Raw genomic sequence first — 18,735 nt, forward strand, 5'->3', positions numbered from 1 at the left:
GCTGTTTCTGGGGAGGCTGCCTGAGGAATTTCAGAAGCCGGGGAGGGAGGGATGGGGAACAACAAAGCGCGAGGAGGAGTTAAGTGAGGTTACTCCAGCCGACTTGCCCAATCCTTCCCGAGAACTGGCCAGCTGTCTTCCGAAAACTTGGGCAGGCTTGCGCTCCTCGCAGCTCTCACCCACCCGCCCCTGAGTGAATCCAGCCCTTCCGGGCCCGGGCCCAAGTCTTGCAACAGCCTCTGGTGGCCGAGGGGCCTCGCGCTCCCCACTCACCTAAAGTGCCCACGAGCCCACGGCGGGGCAGCCCATTCGCGGCGCTCAAGGGGGGCTGGGAGGGGCTTAGGAGGAAGCACAGACATTGCCCGGGCGAGTGGGAGTGAGTGTGCGCCCACGCTCCCGCTCTCAGGTGCTCAGGGATAAGGCCCTTCTCCCCCACTGCCCCCCTTCCTTCTCTGATATTTTCTCTGCACACTCTGTGCTCACACCTCCCCAGGGAGGCGCATAATGTAAGAACGATTGCCCCCATTTGACATAGTGGGGAACTGAGGTTCAAAGGAGGGAAGTGTGAGCCGCGAGGGTGTTTAACAACTGTCTTGAGACTCGGGTGTTGGTGTTCCTCCGGCTCGCTGGGCTTTTCTGCCTGGCCGCCTTGAGGGGCTTCTGCGGGGTGGGCTGCCTAACATTTCCCCGGCCGAAAATGGGGCTCCCAGGGGCAGTTTGGGACTGAGCAGGGAGAAAATCCCGTCAGCTCCCTCGTGGAGGCCACTCGTTGGCTTGGGGAACAGCTCGAGTAAGTGTTGGGGGGGAGAAGAGAGCCCCCCAAGAGTGCAGGGGATCTGCGAGGTAACTAGGAAGGAGAGGCCTTTTTGCCCAGAGGCAGGCCGGCCAGGGAAAGGCCCCTGGAAGCTGGGCCCTGAAGCGTTACTTAGGGTCCATTAGGCAGCACAGCCCCCCAGGGGACAGGCGCCCACTGATCTCGCAGCTCGGAAGCCTTGCGTCTTGGGGCTGGGAGGGGAGGGGGTGGACCCACTTGGGCAAATCCTTGAGGACCCAGGTAATGGTGATGTCATCTGGAAGGGTTCCAGGGCGCCTCTTAGGGACCCTGATATCATTGGCCGAGCTGAAGGGCGGAGCTAGAAGTGGGAGGAGACAGGGGAGGGACAACTGGGGGTGTGGTTATGGACGGGGCGGGGTTTGGGGGGCTGGGGGCTACATAAATGTGTGAGCACAGATCAGCTCTCAGTCGCGGAGATCCCTGAGAGCGGAGCAGTCACCCTCCGAACCTTCTGCTGGGCACTGCTGGAGAGACAGCCTTATTCCTCCGAAGAGCTCACGGTACATCCCGGGAAGAAGCCTCGGAGTCTGGGAGGGCTTGGGGCAGGCTGTGATCCTCCAAGCTGGAAGGGACCTTGGAGGCATCCTTCCCCTTCATCCCCCGCCGGGGCAGCCTCCCTCCATCCCCCGCCGGGGCAGCCTCCCTCCATCCCCCGCCGGGGCAGCCTCCCTCCATCCCCCGCCGGGGCAGCCTCCCTCCATCCCCCGCCGGGGCAGCCTCCCTCCATCCCCCGCCGGGGCAGCCTCCCTCCATCCCCCGCCGGGGCAGCCTCCCTCCATCCCCCTCCGGGGCAGCCTCCCTCCATCCCCCTCCGGGGCTGCCTTCCCCAGCAAGTGGGATCTAGCCTCCACTTGAATATCTCTAGCAATGGGCCACCTCCCAAAGCAGCCCCTTCTCTTGGGAAGGGGACTTTTTTCTAACATCAAGCTTCCTTCAGCCACTTTGCCTCTTTCCTCCACCAACCGGGCCAGCGGGTCAAGTTTATTTTCTCTTCCCCCCTTTAAAGGCAGCTCTTGCTTCTCTCTTGTAGGATCCAAGCTTCGGTCACGGGGACTAAGGCGCTCTCCCCCCTTCGGGCCGGTCGGGGTGGCCAGCTGCCCCTACAGTCTTGCTCGTGGAAGTGAACTAATCTCGGGCCGGCTTTTTCTCCACAGATGGGTTTCCCAATGAAGAAGATGTTGCTGTTATCACTCACCTTTTTGGCCTTTGCCTCGTGCTGCAACGCTGCTTACCGCCCCAGTGAGACCCTTTGTGGTGGGGAGCTGGTAGACACCCTCCAGTTTGTGTGTGGCGACCGCGGCTTCTACTTCAGTAAGTGGCTCTCCGAGGATGGGGGGAGGGTCGAGGGCAGGCTGGGGAAGTGTTCTGGAGCTAGGCTGGAGGGCTGGGTGCCCGGGGACTCCCCCCCCGAGGCTGCCCTCTCCGAGGGATACTCCCTCAACGTAGGCTCGCTGCTGGGTCTGGGTGGGAAAGAGCCGCTCTTCCCTGAGATGGGGGCTGGCTTCCTGCCTCGCTCCTTAGCCAGCTCTAGCGAGCTCCCGCCATTGGCCAAGCCCTTTCTTCGGCTCGGGGCAGGGGGCAGAGGAGAAAGGGCGTTCTTCCCGGGGGCTTCCGCCTTCAGTCCAAAGCAGGATGCGCCCACACAGAGATCTGGCCCTGCTTTGGATGGGCGAGGCCGCCCGTTGATGGGCACGGGCTCTCTCTGTGAGCTGATGGGGAGGATGGACTTCAGGTAGGTGACCTTTCCCATCAGTCAACTTGGAACTAGCTCCGGCACTCGGCTGACGAGGTGAGTGCTTTTGCAAAAGAAATGCGAATTGTATTTAGATGAACGCCGGGGCTTGGGAGTGGGGGAGAGCACTGGGGAGGAGCGAAGCAGGACCGCAGCCCAATTGGAGGCTCTTTGGGAAAGAGACAGAGAGGGAGACAGGGAAGGACAGCAAGGCTCTGGGAAGCCGGGGGACTCTGTGGGCGTGGGGGACGCCCCCCACCGAGCCCGCGTGGGCTCCGTCCTGGCCCGAGCCGCCTAGCCCTCGGCTAGGGGAAAGTTAGTCCCAGGAAAATGGGGTTGGGGCAAGCTGCGGGATAGCTTAATGCGGGGGATGGTTCGGTTAGTGCGGGGGATGGCTTAGTTAGTGCGGGCGGCCGGCTTAACTGTAGGTAGGCGCTGAAGCTCTGCTTGTGTAATGAATGTGAAGGAAAGCAGGGACCTTCCCGGGGCGGGGGAGTCGGAGGCCGGGAGGCTCTGCGCAGACGTTCAAGTTAGAGCGAACTGAAGCGCTGGAGAGAAGCGGCGCTTCTCGAGGGCGGGATTGGCCAAGTCCTCGCCCTTCTCGGGGCTTCCTCCGACCCGATTCCCCCAAACGAGGGGCCTTAATCGGACCCCAGGCCGCGGCCGTAAGCCGCTGAATAGAAATCCCTGCGGGAAACTCCGCGGCGGAGGCACCTTCTTGTCTGCGCGGCTGGCGCCCCGCGGAGCTGGGATAGAGATGCAGGAATGGGAAGAGGCCGGGGAGGCTCCTGCCGGGAGAAGGCGAGGCCGGCGGACTTCGACTCGGGAGGGGCGCTCCCTCTCCCCTGGGCTCCGCCTGTCTCTATCTCGGGCTTCCTATCACTCTGTCCCTCTCCCGCTCTTTGTCCTCCTTCTCGGGTCCCCAGATAGAGCAGCCTCCGCGCCTCCTCCGGTCCCCAGTTCCTTCCGTCCCTGTCTCTTTGTCTACTCCCTCCGTCTCAGTCTCTCCATCGGTCTCTTTGTCGTTCTCTTTTCCTGTCTCCATTTCCCGGTCTGCCTATCTCGGCCTCCCCTTATCTCTGAATGTGCTTCTATCTGGTCTTTCCTGAGCTCTGCCTCCCTGTCTCCCATCGCCTGGTGTCCAGGCTTTCCCTGAGCCTCCTGCTCAAACGCCTCTCAAGGACACTCTCCTTTCTTTGTCTCGGTCACTGTCTTTCTGCCTGTCTCTCCTTCCTTTCTTGTTTTCCCTGGCTGCTCTGGAAAGGGAAGCGATCCTCCAGAGAGGAATGGCAATTGCTAGACTCTCTGTCTCTGTCCCTGTCCCTCTGTTTCTTTCTTTCTTTCAGATATACACGCACAATCTCCCTCTGCTTCTATTTCTCCCAATCTCTAGCTGTCGTTCCCTTACTCTCTCTTTTTCTGCCTCTCTATCTCTCACATACACACCTTCTCCCTCTGTTTCTCTCTCCCAATCTGTCTTTCCCTTTCTGTCTCCCTCTCTTTGTCTGTCTCTGTCTCTCTGTCTTTCTCTGTGTATCTTTTTTGTCACACACACAGTTTCTATCCCAGTTTTTGTCTCTCGATAATCTCTAGTTGTATTTCCCTGTCTCTGCCTCTCTGTCTCTATCTGTTGCTGTCTCTGTCTGTCTGTCTGTTTCTCCCTCTCTCTGTCTCTGTCTCTCTCTCTTTGTCTCTCACATACACACAGTCTCCCTGTTTCTCTCTCTTCCAATCTCTGTCTTTCCTTCTCTGTCTGCCTCTCTTTGTCTCTGTCTGTCTCTGTGTATCTTTTTGTCACACACACAGTTTCTATCCCTGTTTTTGTCTCTCCCAATCTCTAGCTGTCTTTCCCTGTCTCTCTCTGTCTCTCTTTTTGTCTCTCTCTATGTCTCTTTTTCTCTTTGTCTATCTCTGTCTTTCACATACAGTCTCCCTCTGTTTCTCTCTCTCTCCCAATCTCTAATTTTCTTTCCCTGTCTCTTGTCTCTCTTTTTCTCTCTGTGTGTCTCTTTTTCTCTTTGTCTATCTCTGTCTTTCACATACACAGTCTCCCTCTGTTTCTCTCTCTCTCCCAATCTTTACCTGTCTTTCCCTGTCTCTCTCTCTCTTGTCTCTCTATCTGTTTTTTTGTCTCTCTGTGTCTCTTTTTCTCTTTGTCTATCTCTCTCTTTCACATACACAGTCTCCCTCTGTTTTTCTCTCTCTCCCAATCTCGTTTTCTTTCCCTGTCTCTCTCTGTCTCTTGTGTCTCTATCTGTATTTTTGTCTCTCTCTGTGTCTCTTTTTCTCTTTGTCTATCTCTGTCTTTCACATATAGTCTCCCTCTGTTTCTCTCTCTCCCAATCTCTACCTGTCTTTCCCTGTCTCTCTCTGTCTCTTGTCTCTCTGTTTTTTTTGTCTGTGTATCTCTTTTTCTCTTTGTCTATCTCTATCTTTCACATACAGTCTCCCTCTGTTTCTCTCTCTCCCAATCTCTAGTTTTCTTTCCCTGTCTCTCTCTGTCTCTTGTCTATCTGTTTTTTTTTTTTGTCTCTCTGTGTATCTCTTTTCCTCTTTGTCTATCTCTCTTTCACATACAGTCTCCCTCTGTTTTTCCCTCTCTCCCAATCTCTAGTTTTCTTTCCCTGTCTCTCTCTGTGTCTTGTCTCTCTGTTTTTTGTCTCTCTGTGTGTCTCTTTTTCTCTTTGTCTATCTCTGTCTTTCACATACAGTCTCCCTCTGTTTCTCTCTCTCCCCCAATCTCTACCTGTCTTTCCCTGTCTCTCTGTCTCTTGTCTCTCTGTCTTTCTCTCTCTGTGTGTGTCTTTTTCTATCTCTGCCTTTCACATACAGTCTCCCTCGGTTTCTCTCTCTCTCCCAATCTCTACCTGTCTTTCCCTGTCTCTCTCTGTCTCTTATCTCTCTATCTGTTTTTTTGTCTCTCTGTGTATCTCTTTTTCTCTTTGTCTATCTCTGTCTTTCACATACAGTCTCCCTCTGTTTCTCTCTCTCTCTCTCTCTCTCTCTCTCTCTCTCTCTCTCTCTCTCTCTCTCTCTCTCTCTCTCTCTCTCTGTCACACACACAGTCTCTGTCCTTGTTTATGTCTCTCCCAATCACTAGTTGTCTTTCCCTATCTCTGTCTCTGTCTGTTTCTCTCTGCGTGTCTCTCACATACACAGTCTCCCTCTGTTTCTCTCTTTCCCAATCTGCCTTTCCTTCTCTGTCTCCCTCTCTTTGTCTCTGTCTCTTTCTCTCTCTGTCTCTGTTTCTCTCTATCTCTCTTTTTCTTTTTCTCTCTGTGTTTCTGTTTCTCTCTGCCCTCCCCATCTGTTCTCTCCTATGGGGGATCATGCAAACGGGACAGAGGTGGTGTTGGAAGTCCCAGCCCTGAGGTGCAGTTTTCTTCTTTGTAAAATGAAAGACCCATGAGACTTGGGAAGGATTTCTGAGGGGCCAAATGGGAAGCAGCGTTGATAGCGGGCATAGAACCTTCTGCTGCTCCCTGCCCCCCCCTCCACTTTCCCTTAACGAATAGGGTCCTGCTGCATCTCTAGGAATTTCTTGGGCAACTTCGCCTCCCTCGCTGAGGAGGCAGGGCGTCCTCTCCAAGGACCGTGGGCAGCCCTGCCCCCCATCCTGGCCAAGTCTCTCCGGAGCGCAGCCCCGGGGGGAGAGGGGGTATGGGCAGGGAGTCCTGGAGAGCAGGGCCAGCCGCGCGCTCTCAGGCCGGGTAGGAAGCAACAAGCGGCAGAGAAAGGAAGAGAAGCCGAGAAGGGAGGCAGAGAAGGGAGGCAGCCCCGCAGGAGGGGGTGGGGCGGAGCGAGCCGGGGCTTCTTTATAAACAGCTCCCGTTTCCTCCTCCCCACAGCTGATAAGAGTCGTGCCCGCGCTGCGGGTGCTGACGGGGCACATTCTTGGGTTCCGCGGTCGCACACAATAATCCCGGGCGCGGGGCCGGGATTTGGGGGGCAGAGCGAGGCTCCGGGCTTGGGCAGGGATGGCCAAGGAGTCCGCGGCTGAGACGGGCAGCGCAGGCGGGGGGGGTGGTGGGGGGGGGGGCAGGGCTGGGAGTGTCTCCCCACTTGATCGATCAGGATCTGCGTGCGTGCGCGCGCGCAAGTGTGAGCGACACGAGACTCGGCCTTGCTGCAAAAGGGACCCCTAGCAGGCAGGCTCCCTCACTTTTTTCACCCCCAGTGCCCTCTGCACCCCAAACCTCAGTCCTTCCTTATCCTTCTCTGAGCGTCTCCCCCAGTGCTTAGCACAGTGCTCTGCACACAGTAGACGCTTAATAAAGGCTGCGGGGTTGGATCGAGTGATTTAGCGCCTGCTGTGTGCACAGCACTGGGCCAGGCTCGCTATTGCGGGGATAAAGAGTACAAGGCCTCCCCTGGGGGCTGCACAGCCCCCCTCCGCCCCCCCTCCTTCCCCTTCCCCTTGCTTGTAGAGAGGCAGCCCCCACCTCTGCTCAGTGTTAGTGAAAAAAAGGAGCCCCCATCTCTTCCGCTCCCTCAGACCTGGCCCGGGCCTCCCGTGTGGGGAGCGCTTCCCGCTTCCCCTTCTCCTTAAGGAGGAAACTAAGTCTGGGGGGGCAGGGAGGGGAAGGAGCTAGCCAGGGTCAGATGGAGGGAGAGCAGCTTGTCCCCGGACCTGAGGGTGAGGGAGAGGATGGGGGGAGAGATGGATTGGGGATTGTTTAAGGCGACTCACTCCTCCCCTCCCGTCTTCTTCCTTGCCCTCCTTCACCACTGCCCCAGGCTCCTCTCCCGGGCGGGCAGGGCCAGCCAGAGCCAGGTGGGCCGAGGCAGGGCGGCAGCGCCAGAGAGCCAGGGTCCCCTCCGGGGCAGCGCAGCCCCCTGGGCTTGCCGGAGCTTCGTGGGGGGGGGGCTGCGCCTCAGCTCAGACTGGTCGTGGGGAAGCAGCGAGGCCAGCAGCGGGTACAGGCTACCTGAAGCTGGCCAGGGGCTTAGCAGGCGCCCCCGGACGCGGCTCTCCCCAAGTTTCGCCTTCCTTCTGTGCCCTGCCAGGGCCTCAGTTTCCCCCACAGGCGACTTCCTGGGCTGGGGCCGTGGGGGCTTCACCTCTAGTTGTCCTATGGGATCCTTAGCAAGCCGCTGGATCTGTTTCATCTTCTTCCTAAGGTGGAGGCCAGACCAGTGGCTTCCTCTGGAAAATGGGGGGCAGCGTGTCCCCCGGGCTGGGGGCACGTCCTTTGGAAACCTCCACTCTGTTCTATTCTGTGGGTGACACCTCCTCCTCCTCCTCCTCCTCCTCCTCCTCCTCCTCCTCCTCCTCCTCCTCCTCCTTCTCCTCCTCCTCTTCCTCCTCCTCCTCCTCCTCCTCCTCCTCCTCCTCCTCCTCCTCCTCCTCCTCCTCCTCCTCCTCCTCCTCCTCCTCCTCCTCCTCCTCCTCCTCCTCCTCCTCTCTCTCAGAGCTTCCAAAGAACTTGGCCCAGGACTGTGCACTCAGCAGGTGTCAAATGCATGCTTGGCCCATTGACCCTAGAGCCCTAGGGATTTGGCTGGTGGCAGCCGGTACCAGGGGCTGTCTCCCCTGGCTCTCCCCCTCTCTGGGCCTCCAGCCTCAGTTTCCCCTCCTGCACTTTGGGCTGACGGGCTCCCCCTTCCTCCCTGCAGGTCTTCCTGGCAGGCCTCTGAGCCGCGTGAGCCGCCGCCTGAATCGCGGCATCGTGGAAGAATGCTGCTTCCGCAGCTGCGATCTGGCCCTACTGGAGACCTACTGCGCCACCCCCGCCAAGTCCGAGCGAGACCTGTCAGCCTCCATGATGGTGCTCCCGGTAAGTGCCCGGAGACTCCTAACCATGGCCAGAAGCCAGGCGCAAAGAGAGGGGGAGCAGGGTCCTCCCAGCTCCAGTCCTCAGGCCCCGGGCACACGCCGGCCTCCTCAGGCCCCGGGCACACCCCGACCCCCACAGGCCCCAGGCACGGTCCGTCTCCCTCGCCCCCCTGCCAGGAGGAGCGCCAGCCCCCTTGCCAGGGTCCACGCCTGAGATGCGCAGAGGAGCCCCCCGGGAGGCGGGAGGCCTGAGCTGCCTTCTCAGGCCTCCCGCCTCCCGGGGGGTCTGCCCCCTCTTCCCCACGCTCCCCCCCTTCCAAGCTGTCCTTTCCCAAAGCTTTCCCCTTCCCAGCACTTTTCTCTTCAGCAAAGGCCTGAGCCTGCACCTTGCCCAGGGAGCTCCCGGTGCCCTGTGGGTGCCCGCTGTGGCCTTTGCCAGCCATGTTCCTCCTCTGAGTCTGACTTTCCTCTTGCCAATGGGGACAGGGGCCTTTGGGGATGGTTGTGAGAACAAGAATGAGCAGAGAGACGTGACTAGTGTGAGTGGGCGGCCGGGGTCCCAGAACCCCCCGATGGGCCCCGGAGCCACCCAGTGGGCCCCGGAGCCTCCCGATGGAGAGGTCCGGTCCTCTCAGGGCCAGCCCAGAGTGGGGCGGCAGATCTGTCCACTGACTGGCAGGGAGGAAGATGGCGGATCTGCTGATCTCCCGCTCTCTGAGGCTTTCTGGGAGTCGCGGGCGGCTGCCAGGCCGGCCACGGAGCCATCTTTGGCCTTTCCAGTTCTCTCCGCTTGTTCTCACAATCGTTTGGGGGGTCTCTGGGGGGGTGGGCTGGGCGCCAGGAAGGCAGGCCCTGGGTCTCTGCCACTCACCCCGTGCCCCTCACCCGTGCAGTCCCCACCAAGCTAGGAAGCCCCGACCTGGGTCCGGCCTGCTCCGGGCCCTGTCCTCCGGGCCTTCCGTAGCTCCCGAGGCTGGTCCCGGCGCCACGGGAAGACCTGCTGGTTCTGACCACCGCTCCTGGCTGGCCCCTGCTCCCGGGCCTGGCGCGGCTCTTTACGCCAATTCTGCTCTCTTCCTCCCTCCTCCCCTCCCGCCCTCAGGAAAACTTCCCTAGATACCCTGTGGGCAAGTTCTTCAAGCTTGACACCTGGCAGAAGTCCGCCCACCGCCTCCGGAGGGGCCTGCCTGCCCTCCTCCGTGCCCGCAGGGACCGCCTCAGAGCCCAGGCGCTGGAAGCGATCAGAGAGGCCCAGCAGCACCGTGCCCTGATCAGCCTGCCCAGCGAAGACCCCCTGCGCTCGGTCGCCTCATCCGCAAAGGCGACCCGTCAGCAGTAACGGGCGGCGCCCTGCCGCTCTGCCCCTGGGATTGACCTCTTCATGCTCTCTCTCCTTCTCTCTCCACTAATTTGGCCTCTATTGTTCCAAAGCTTTCTTAGTCTTCCCTCCACCCGCCGCCTCCCCCCTCCCCCCATACCAAGGGGCTCTGAGGGGCTGCCCCCGGGTGTCCCCGGGGGCAGCCCCCCACCCCGGCAGCGCCTTTTCCCCTATCACGTCTGGAGGATGTCTTTGAGCCCAAACCCCCAAAGCCCCGTGGGCTCAGCAGCGTCCCCGCTCCGGCAGGGCCCCTGCTCCTCAGTCAGATTGGCCTTGGACTGTGGCAGGGCGCCCAACTACAGCGGCCGGAGCCGGGCCCCAGAGGGAGCTCCTGGCACCCCGTGTGCCTGGAGCCCGCCACCCCCCCAGACGTGAGGGATCCCCCAGCCCCCTCCCGGGCATTCTCCCAATTGGCACGTTCTCAAAATCGGCTCCCAGACCACCGCGGGTCTTTGAACCAACCTCATGCTCTGCTCCTTTCCCACCATCTACCATCCCGAGGAGGAACCCCAGTGCAGGCGCAGGTTCCCCACCGCAGTCCGGGTGCCCGCTGGCACCCGGTACCACCCACAGATAGGGAGAGGCAGAGAGGAGGCTAAACACAGAGAAAGGAGCAGGCCGGGCCCGCCAGGGGCCCACAGCGAGGGCGCCCACCACCCTCGCCGCCGCTCACCTGACCCAGACCCTTTGTCATCTCCGCCGAAGAGCTGCACCTGGCTGGTCCCCGGACCCCGGTGCGCCTCTGGCAGCGTGTTCATGGTGCTAAAGTGAGCTGGCCGGACAGGAGGGGAAGGACACCTCATCCCGGAAGCCCAAGAGCGGGCCCTGCCCGGGCGGGCAGCCGGCTTCTCCCTCGGAGAACGGGCGCAGAACGCGGCTCTTGCTCCCCGCTTCTGGGGCGCTTTGCTGGGCAGGCTCTTTCACACTCACACCCACACATACACTCACAGACACACAATCACACACACTCACAGACACACAATCACACACACACACTCACACACTCACAGACACACAATCACACACAGACACAATCACACACTCACAGTCACACACATACTCACAGACACATACTCGCACACACACTCACAGACACACAATCACACACACTCACAGACACACAATCACACACACACTCACAGACACACAATCACACACACACTCACAGACACACAATCACACACAGACACAATCACACACTCACAGTCACACACATACTCACAGACACATACTCGCACACACACTCACAGACACACAATCACACACTCACAGTCACACAATCACACACCTCCAGGAAGAGCTCCCAGAAACCAGCAGACACCGGGCGTGCCCTCAGCATCAGGGAGCCAAGAGCCTGTTCCACCCGGCGTTCTCGGCCGCCCTGGCACGGGCTCCCCTCTTGCGCTTCCCCCTTCCCCCTCAGAGCTCCCGCCAGCCCCCTTCTCTCACACAGCAGGTAGCTTTTTTTCCATAACTTTCTCCAGTGCCGCTCTGTATCATCCTGTACCCACAAAAATCGGTCTCTGGACCTCTGTTTTCCCCCCTCCCGCCCCCACCCCCAGCGCCTCTCGTCCCCTCCCCCCACCCTCCCCTGGTCCAGCCCCTTCTCGAAAGGTTGTGGGCCCGGCCAGGTCGAGGGTGGGCCGGAGGGAGGAATCCCACCTTTAAGCCTCATTTTCTTAAGGCTGGGATTCCTCCTCTTAGGGCAACCCCAAAAGCCAGAGCTGGGGGTGGCCGAGGCTCCACCGTTTCCGTTCGGACTATTTGGCCTCCCATTTGGCCGGCTGGCCTGCGGGTCCAGCAGGCCCAGGCTGAGGAGGCATTACCTCCTGGGGGTGCGCTCCGACCTCCCTCCTCCTGGGGGGGGCAGGCCGGGGTGAGAACCAGAACCTGCCCCTCGCCTGGGCTTCCAAATCCCACCTCCCAAAGAGCCAACCAGTCGCCCGGCCTTCCCCAGCCCGAGGGGAGGCCGGCAGCCCCCTCTCAGCCCCTTCCTCTGTCACCGTGCACCATTGAGCCAATACATGCCCCGAACAGAACGGCACTCAACCACAGACCGTACAACAGCCACAAACCTTGGGGAACATCAGCTCCTCTTATTTATTTCCTAACCGAGGGATGTAGAAGCAGGCGAGGAATGAGATTGGTCCAAAGCGGAGGTGGGAGAGGCGGCTCGAGGCTCCCGAAGGTCCCCGGCCCCCGTCCCCCCGGGCCGGGACCCTTCGGCCGCCACCGGCCGTCTGAAGCTTCCTCCCAGAGTCCTTTAGCTCCTTTCCAAAGAAAGCTCCCCGCTCACAAACGCAGGGCCGGGGAGCGTGTGCAGGAGCAGGGCAGGGTGGAAGCAGGGGGGAGGGAAAGAATGGGGTGTGGGTTGGGAGGGGGATGGTTTTATTTTTTATTTTTATTTTTGGAAGAGCGGGAAGTCAGAGAGAGTCATGAACGAGTTGCACATTGCAGGTCTAAAACCCAGGAGAGCAAATTTTCAAATTTTATTAACTTTTTTCTCACTGGGGTATTTTTTCCTTCTCTTTTTTGTTTCTGTTTTGTTTTGTGTTTTGTTTTGTTGTTTGTTTGTTGTTGGGGTTCTTTTTTTTTTTTTTTTAAGGCAACGTAGTTTTGCTTTAAGGCAAGCACCAAACAGCTTGGATAGTTTTTGCTTTGAACCAAAAAAATAATAAAAATAAAAATAATAGTTAAAAAAAATTTTAAAACTATAAAAAAACCCAAAAAAAGGGGAGGCTTAAACCAAGCCCAAAGATACTCAGTGTTATATCAAGGGTCGCCTGGCCCCTTCTAGAGTATCCCTGGTGCTGCCTCCTCATATATTTGCATATAATCATTTTTTTTTTCTTATTATCCCTGTTAAGCTGAGAGCCAGTCCTGGAGGGGGGCTTACCCCACCTCCAAGATACCAGGAAGGGGATGTCTCCTGCAGGGACAGCCCAGGCCTCCTCCATTGCTGTTCTTGTGGAGCAGAGGCCCCCAGAGATCTGCTGGAAATTCTTCCTTCTGTTTCTTTTCTTTTCCTTTATCGCTTTCTCCAGCGCTCTGGGCCGAGAGCCCGCTTGGGTGCCATGTGGATCTGTGTGTGACTGTTTGGGGAACACTGTTACTGTCCTGAGGATTGTAGGGGGGTGTGGACAGTGAGAGTGGGGAGGGCCCGTCCCTTGGATGGTCCTCCCAAGCCAGGAGCCAGGGAGCAGAGCTGAGCTCCTGGGGGCCTGCGAGGGGGCTCCCCTGTGGCCAGGAAGGTTCCCACTGTCCGGAAGGAACGTGGCCTCCTCCTGTCCACTCTGGGGAGGCTGCTCCAGTCTCTGGTGGAAGCGCCTGTGGGTGGGAGAGATCACTGGCTTTCTCAGCGTTTCGCCAGCAGGTCGCCTCGGATCCCTAGTCGAGGGCTCTGGTGGCCAAGTCTCCGGGTCCGAGGCGGAGGACGGGGCGACTGACCCGAAGCTTTTTCCGACCCACGTTGGTCTTCGGGTCAGTCGCTCTGCGGGACACCTCCCTCCTCCAGCCAGCTTGGAGACCCCAGATAACCATCCCAGGGGCTCCTTAGAGGGAGAGAATTTGGGACGGAGGCTAACCCCCAAATAGACGGCAGACACATTCTAAGCAGCCTGGATGACAGGAATGGTGGAGAGTAATATGAATTATTAAAGTCGAAATCATCTCAGCAAAATCTGGGCATTAATTGGGCAGCAATTGGCTTCTAAAACCTGATTACAGTAACAACCCAACCATCTGCTGAGACGGCTACCATGTCCATCAAAATTTGGACCATTGGAACTTCAATTGGGCACCTTTGGGTTATCAATTGGCTTCTGAAAACCCAAGAAAATCCATTAAAAAACCAACCAACCAAACTTGGCTGAGGTAGCAGCAAACCGGGGAAACGAGACCCCCGGCGCCAATTGGCTTTCGAAAAGTCAAAGACAATTTTGAACAAAAGCAATGTCCACCCTCTGCTCTTGGGCAGCCTGCGGGCCCGGGGCAGCAGCTCCACCGATTCCCAGCATCCTCCGGCCAACGAGAGGCTGGCCAGTCGTTCGCGCGCGTTCACCACCCATCGCCACCGCGAGGACGCCTTGCCGACCAGAGAAGCTTCCCGGCCGTCACAGCACCCCAGAGTCACGGCGCTCTCCGCTGTCCTGACGTCCCCGGACCCCAGCGACAGAACCATCCTGTCTGATCCCCCCATCTCCACCCTGGTCTTGGGCCGGTTTTCCCAGATGCTTCTGGAAGACCCGAAGGGAGGATCCCTTCCTCTCCTGATTTTGCCATCGTCACTCGAAGACCACTGAACTTGGGGGTTCAATACATGTTATTGGCTTCTGTTTTGTACAACAGGGGGTGGGAGGGAGATATTGTATCGGGGCTGATGGGTTCATTTATGTATGCTCAGCTTGGTTAATCTGCAAAACTTTCTCTTCTCAAGTTTTGTAGATGTTATACTTTGCATTATCAATAAAGCTACCAGTTATTCTCACCTTCGGGCCTGGCTCCCCTTTTTCCTTCTGGGGAGGAGGGAAATGGCAAGGGGGAGGCGCAGGACAGGATGGGGTCCCCTCGGTGGGAAGGGGGCATCCAGAGGCAGGTCCCTGCAAAGTGGCCCAAGCCTTTGTTGGGCTGGAAGCTGCGGGGGGGAGGGGGGGGTGAGTGGGCCATCCTCGAGCTTCTCTTGGGCAGCTGTGCTGGCTTTTACCAATCACCTTCTAGGCTAGGGTGTCTTTCTCCCACAGTACCCCAAAAGCCCACTCCCCTGACTGCCAATCCACCTGGAAAAGGGTGGGAGGGGCCCCTGAAAACCCAAAATACAAATGGCCCTGGGGTTCCGTCTGGGCCGGCCTTGGGCCCCCCCGAAGACGAGGAGAAGAGGGTGCTTCGAATAAAAGCTGCGCCATGACCCCAGGACCCACCAAGTGGGGCTGGAAGGCTGGGGGCGGGAAACGAGGGCCGCCATTTTAGGCCAAGGCCAGTCTGGGAGAAAGAAAATGGCGGTTTCGGCGGTGAGGCGGGGGCAGGAAGGAGAGGGGCCCCGGGGCCTCCTGGGGAAGGACTCAGCACCGGGTACTTGCAAACCACTGACAGACCGGAGACAAGATGGATGGTGGGGGCAGGGAGCTGGGGGCCCCTGGAGTGCCCAGCTCTTCAGGAGAGGGTCCACAAGGAGCACCAGGTCCAGATGGCGGGGGATGTTGAAGGCCTGATGGATGGATGGGAATTTGAGCAGGGAGCCATGGGAGGCTCTTGAGGGACATGACGGGAGCAGGTCTGTGCTTTAGGAGCATTCCTCTGACAATTTTTGCAGGATGTCTGTGGGGGGAAGGGCTGAAGGTCATGGTGGAAGGAGGCTAGGAGGAAGGGAACCTGTGGGCAGGAGAGGACCTTCCCCCCAGCTTCTCCCTCTGCCCTCCTCCCATCTCCCCAACACCCAAATAACAGCCGCTACCCGAGGGCAGAACCCACAAAGTGGCCGGGGGTGGGGGCAGCTGGGGGCGAGGCGGCGCTTCAGAGGCTCATGCAGAGCTCAGCCTGAGGATTCTTGCAGCACCAAAGCCGGGGTGTCCAGCCCTAAACTTCACCCTGCCCAGCCACTCTCCAGGTGCTGAGGGCACCGAGAGCTTCTGTTTCCTTCCCGACCCTGGGCCCCGCGTCCCTCCCCCACCCCGGGCTCCTCACTCAGGTCCGCACCCCCCCATTCGTCCTGGCCAAGGGTGCCCCCCCCCGGCCAAAGCCGCCCGCCCCTCTCTCGGCCGCCCCTCATCCCCAAGGCCTCCTGCTCCTCCCTCCCCACTGGCGGTCACGGGGAGCCCCCTGCCACTTCCAGGTCCTCCCTCTACCGTGATTGCCCAGCAATCCCTGTCCTTGGGCCAGACCCTGGGGCCCAGACCGTAGACTCCCAGACTCCTCACTTTTCAGTGGCTTCGGGGCTTCCCTCAGTCTTCTCTCCTTTCTGATCCCGACCTCCCAGTCTCCGGCCTGGTCTCCTCAGTTCCCCGCCAGGTAAACCACAGGCACTTATTAAGTGCTTACTTACTAGCAAGTACTAATGGTAAGCTGGGGACTGGGCCAAGGGCTGCGGATACAGACAGAAGCAGAAAGACAGTCCCCACCTGATGGGGAGGAGGGAGCAAGGTGGGGCTCCCGACCCAGGGCCCGTGGGGCTGTGGGAAAAAAGACCAGAAAGTCAGGTGCCCAAGCAGGAGGGGAAGGGAGCCCCGAGGTGGAGCCCGCTAGCAAGAGAAGGGGCCCAGCGAGTGAGCCCGGGGGAGGCGCTCCCCCCACCCCACGCCATCTCAGCTGCAGAGACAGTCGCGGTCTTGGGCTCATCCTCAGTCACACCGGCCACTTCCCTGCTCAGTGACTCTTTACCAGTTTTCATTCTCCGTCTTTTCCTGTGTTCGCTATTAACCTTGTTATTCTTAGTCACCAGGGACCCCGCTCCCCGGAACCACTATTGTCACCTCCCTTCCCTCTCTCACCTCTGGAGAGCCGCAATCTCCCCGGATCTATTCCTCAGCATCCCTGCTAAGCCCCAGTCCCAGATTCCCCCCTTCATTTACCTCCTTCACTTCTGGGTGTTCTGGGACCAACCACCACCCTCCCCCACTGACTTGACGGCACCAACCAAATGCCTGACTGATCAACTGACTAACTACAGGACTGACTGACTGACCAGCTACAGCACTGACTGACTGACTGACTGACTACAGGACTGACTGACTGACCAGCTACAGGACTGACTGATTGACCAACTACAGGACTGACTGACTGACTGACTACAGGACTGACTGAATGACCAGCTACAGGACTGACTGACTGACTGACTGACTGACTACAGGACTAACTGACTGACCAGCTACAGCACTGACTGACTGACTGACTGACTACAGGACTGACTGATTGACCAACTATAGGACTGACTGACTGACCAACTATAGGACTGACTGACTGATTGACTCACTACAGGACTGACTGACCACAGGACTGACTACAGGACTGACTGACTGACCAACTACAGGACTGACTGACTGACTGACTGACTACAGGACTGACTGATTGACCAACTATAGGACTGACTGACTGACCAACTACAGGACTGACTGACTGACTGATTGACTCACTACAGGACTGACTGACTGACTGACTGACCACAGGACTGACTACAGGACTGACTGACTGACTGACTGACTACAGGACTGACTGACTGACTGACTACAGGACTGACTGACTGACTGACTGACTACAGGACTGACTGAATGACCAGCTACAGGACTGACTGACTGACTGACTGACTACAGGACTGACTGAATGACCAGCTACAGGACTGACTGACTGACTGACTACAGGACTGACTGATTGACCAACTATAGGACTGACTGACTGACTGACCAACTACAGGACTGACTGACTGACTGACTGACTGACTACAGGACTGACTGACTGGCTGACTACAGGACTGACTGAATGACCAGCTACAGGACTGACTGACTGACCAACTACAGGACTGACTGACTGACTGACTGACTGACTACAGGACTGACTGAATGACCAGCTACAGGACTGACTGATTGACTGACTGACTGACTACAGGACTGACTGACCAACTACAGGACTGACTGACTGACTGACTGACTACAGGACTACAGGACTGACTGAATGACCAGCTACAGGAGTGACTGACTGACTGACTACAGGACTGACTGATTGACCAACTACAGGACTGACTGACTGACCAGCTACAGGACTGACTGAGTAATTGACTGACTACAGGACTGACTGATTGACCAACTACAGGACTGACTGATTGACCAACTACAGGACTGACTGACTGATTAACTACAGGACTGACTGACTGACCAGCTACAGGACTGACTGAGTGATTGACTGACTACAGGACTGACTGATTGACCAACTACAGGACTGACTGATTGACCAACTACAGGACTGACTGACTGACTGACCGACTACAGGACTGACTGAGTGACTGAGTGACTGACTGGCTACAGGACTGACTGATTGACCAACTACAGGACTGACTGACTGATTAACTACAGGACTGACTGATTGACTGACTACAGGACTTACTGCCATGCTTCCTTCCCCTCCTGCTTGGGCACCTGACTTTCTGGTCTTTCCCCCCACCCTCAAATCCAAGACTGACTGCCCAACCAATTGCCTGACTAACTAACTGTCATACTGACTGACTGCTCAACCAACTGACTGACTGACCACCTGATCTACTGACTGACCGACCGCCTTACTGACCAACTGACCGCCACTCTCTGAGCCTTCTTTCCCCACCCCCATTCTGCTTCCCTCAACTGACCCCTTTCCTGCCCCTCCTCCAGATCCCCCATAATGCCCTTCCTCACTTGTGGGCCCAGAACTGGACCTCATTCTCCTGCTGAGAACTGCCCCCTGCTGAGGGCTCTCTCTTACTGTAGTCCAAGACCGAAGTGACTTTGGGGCTGCCATGTCCCTGGCCAACGTCTCCCCAGTATTCTTAGAGCCCCCCTCCCCACCTCAGAGCCTGATCTACCCAACTTAACTCTAACTAGAATTTCCAGCTGGAGGGCAATCATCCCTCGCCGGGTCAGGGCACTGCTGCCCCCAGAGAGGAAGCCAGGGTCAAGGTCAATAAGGAAAGAGCCCATGGGAGTATGAGGTTCCCAAGGCGGCCTTAATTGCCAAGAGTCCAAGTCTCTGGACCAGGAGGGACCACGGAGATCTCCGGTCCAACCTGGGTGTGAATGAGAAGGGTTCCCAGCCTCTGGGGAAGACCTCCAGGGAGGCAAAGCCCAGGGACCTTTGGGAGCAGCTTTGACTGTCTTGTGTTTGGCCATCTAGGCGCCACGTCCGACTGCATGTCTCTTAGACCCGACACGCAATCTGTCCAAAATGGCGCCGTCCCCTTCTGTTTCCCTCCCTTCCCTCTCCCCCCGGGCTTCTCTCCTTCCCAGATCCCCACTACTCTCAGAAGCCTCACCACCCTCCACCCCCAGCCAAGGGTC

The 18,735-nt window shown here is 58.2% G+C and overlaps 1 protein-coding gene and 1 long non-coding RNA gene across 9 annotated transcripts in view; one reads left to right on the forward strand and one right to left on the reverse strand.

Moving 5' to 3' along the window:
• IGF2 (insulin like growth factor 2) overlaps positions 1-14,207 on the forward strand; it is a 25,361-nt gene extending 11,154 nt beyond the window's left edge. For 7 of the 8 annotated variants that reach the window (XM_074274899.1, XM_074274904.1, XM_074274900.1 and 4 more), the window contains 3 exons: positions 1,990-2,146; positions 8,184-8,344; positions 9,446-14,207. In XM_074274899.1, coding sequence (XP_074131000.1) covers positions 1,990-2,146; positions 8,184-8,344; positions 9,446-9,682 — 555 coding nt within the window. In that variant the 3' untranslated portion in view covers positions 9,683-14,207. Of the gene's footprint in view, positions 1-1,230; positions 1,336-1,989; positions 2,147-8,183; positions 8,345-9,445 lie in introns of those variants that run through there. The other variant, XM_074274898.1, reaches the window with a different exon arrangement.
• On the reverse strand, positions 13,418-18,030 carry LOC141546804 (uncharacterized). Its single transcript, XR_012483424.1, has 3 exons — positions 17,990-18,030; positions 15,634-15,797; positions 13,418-15,034 (listed from the first exon to the last, which is right to left on the reverse strand). It is a non-coding gene; the product is annotated as an uncharacterized LOC141546804 (long non-coding RNA).
• Between the last annotated feature and the right edge of the window lie 705 nt (positions 18,031-18,735).

The sequence above is a fragment of the Sminthopsis crassicaudata genome, chromosome 6 (assembly GCF_048593235.1).
Source record: "Sminthopsis crassicaudata isolate SCR6 chromosome 6, ASM4859323v1, whole genome shotgun sequence".
Taxonomy (NCBI): domain Eukaryota; kingdom Metazoa; phylum Chordata; class Mammalia; order Dasyuromorphia; family Dasyuridae; genus Sminthopsis; species Sminthopsis crassicaudata.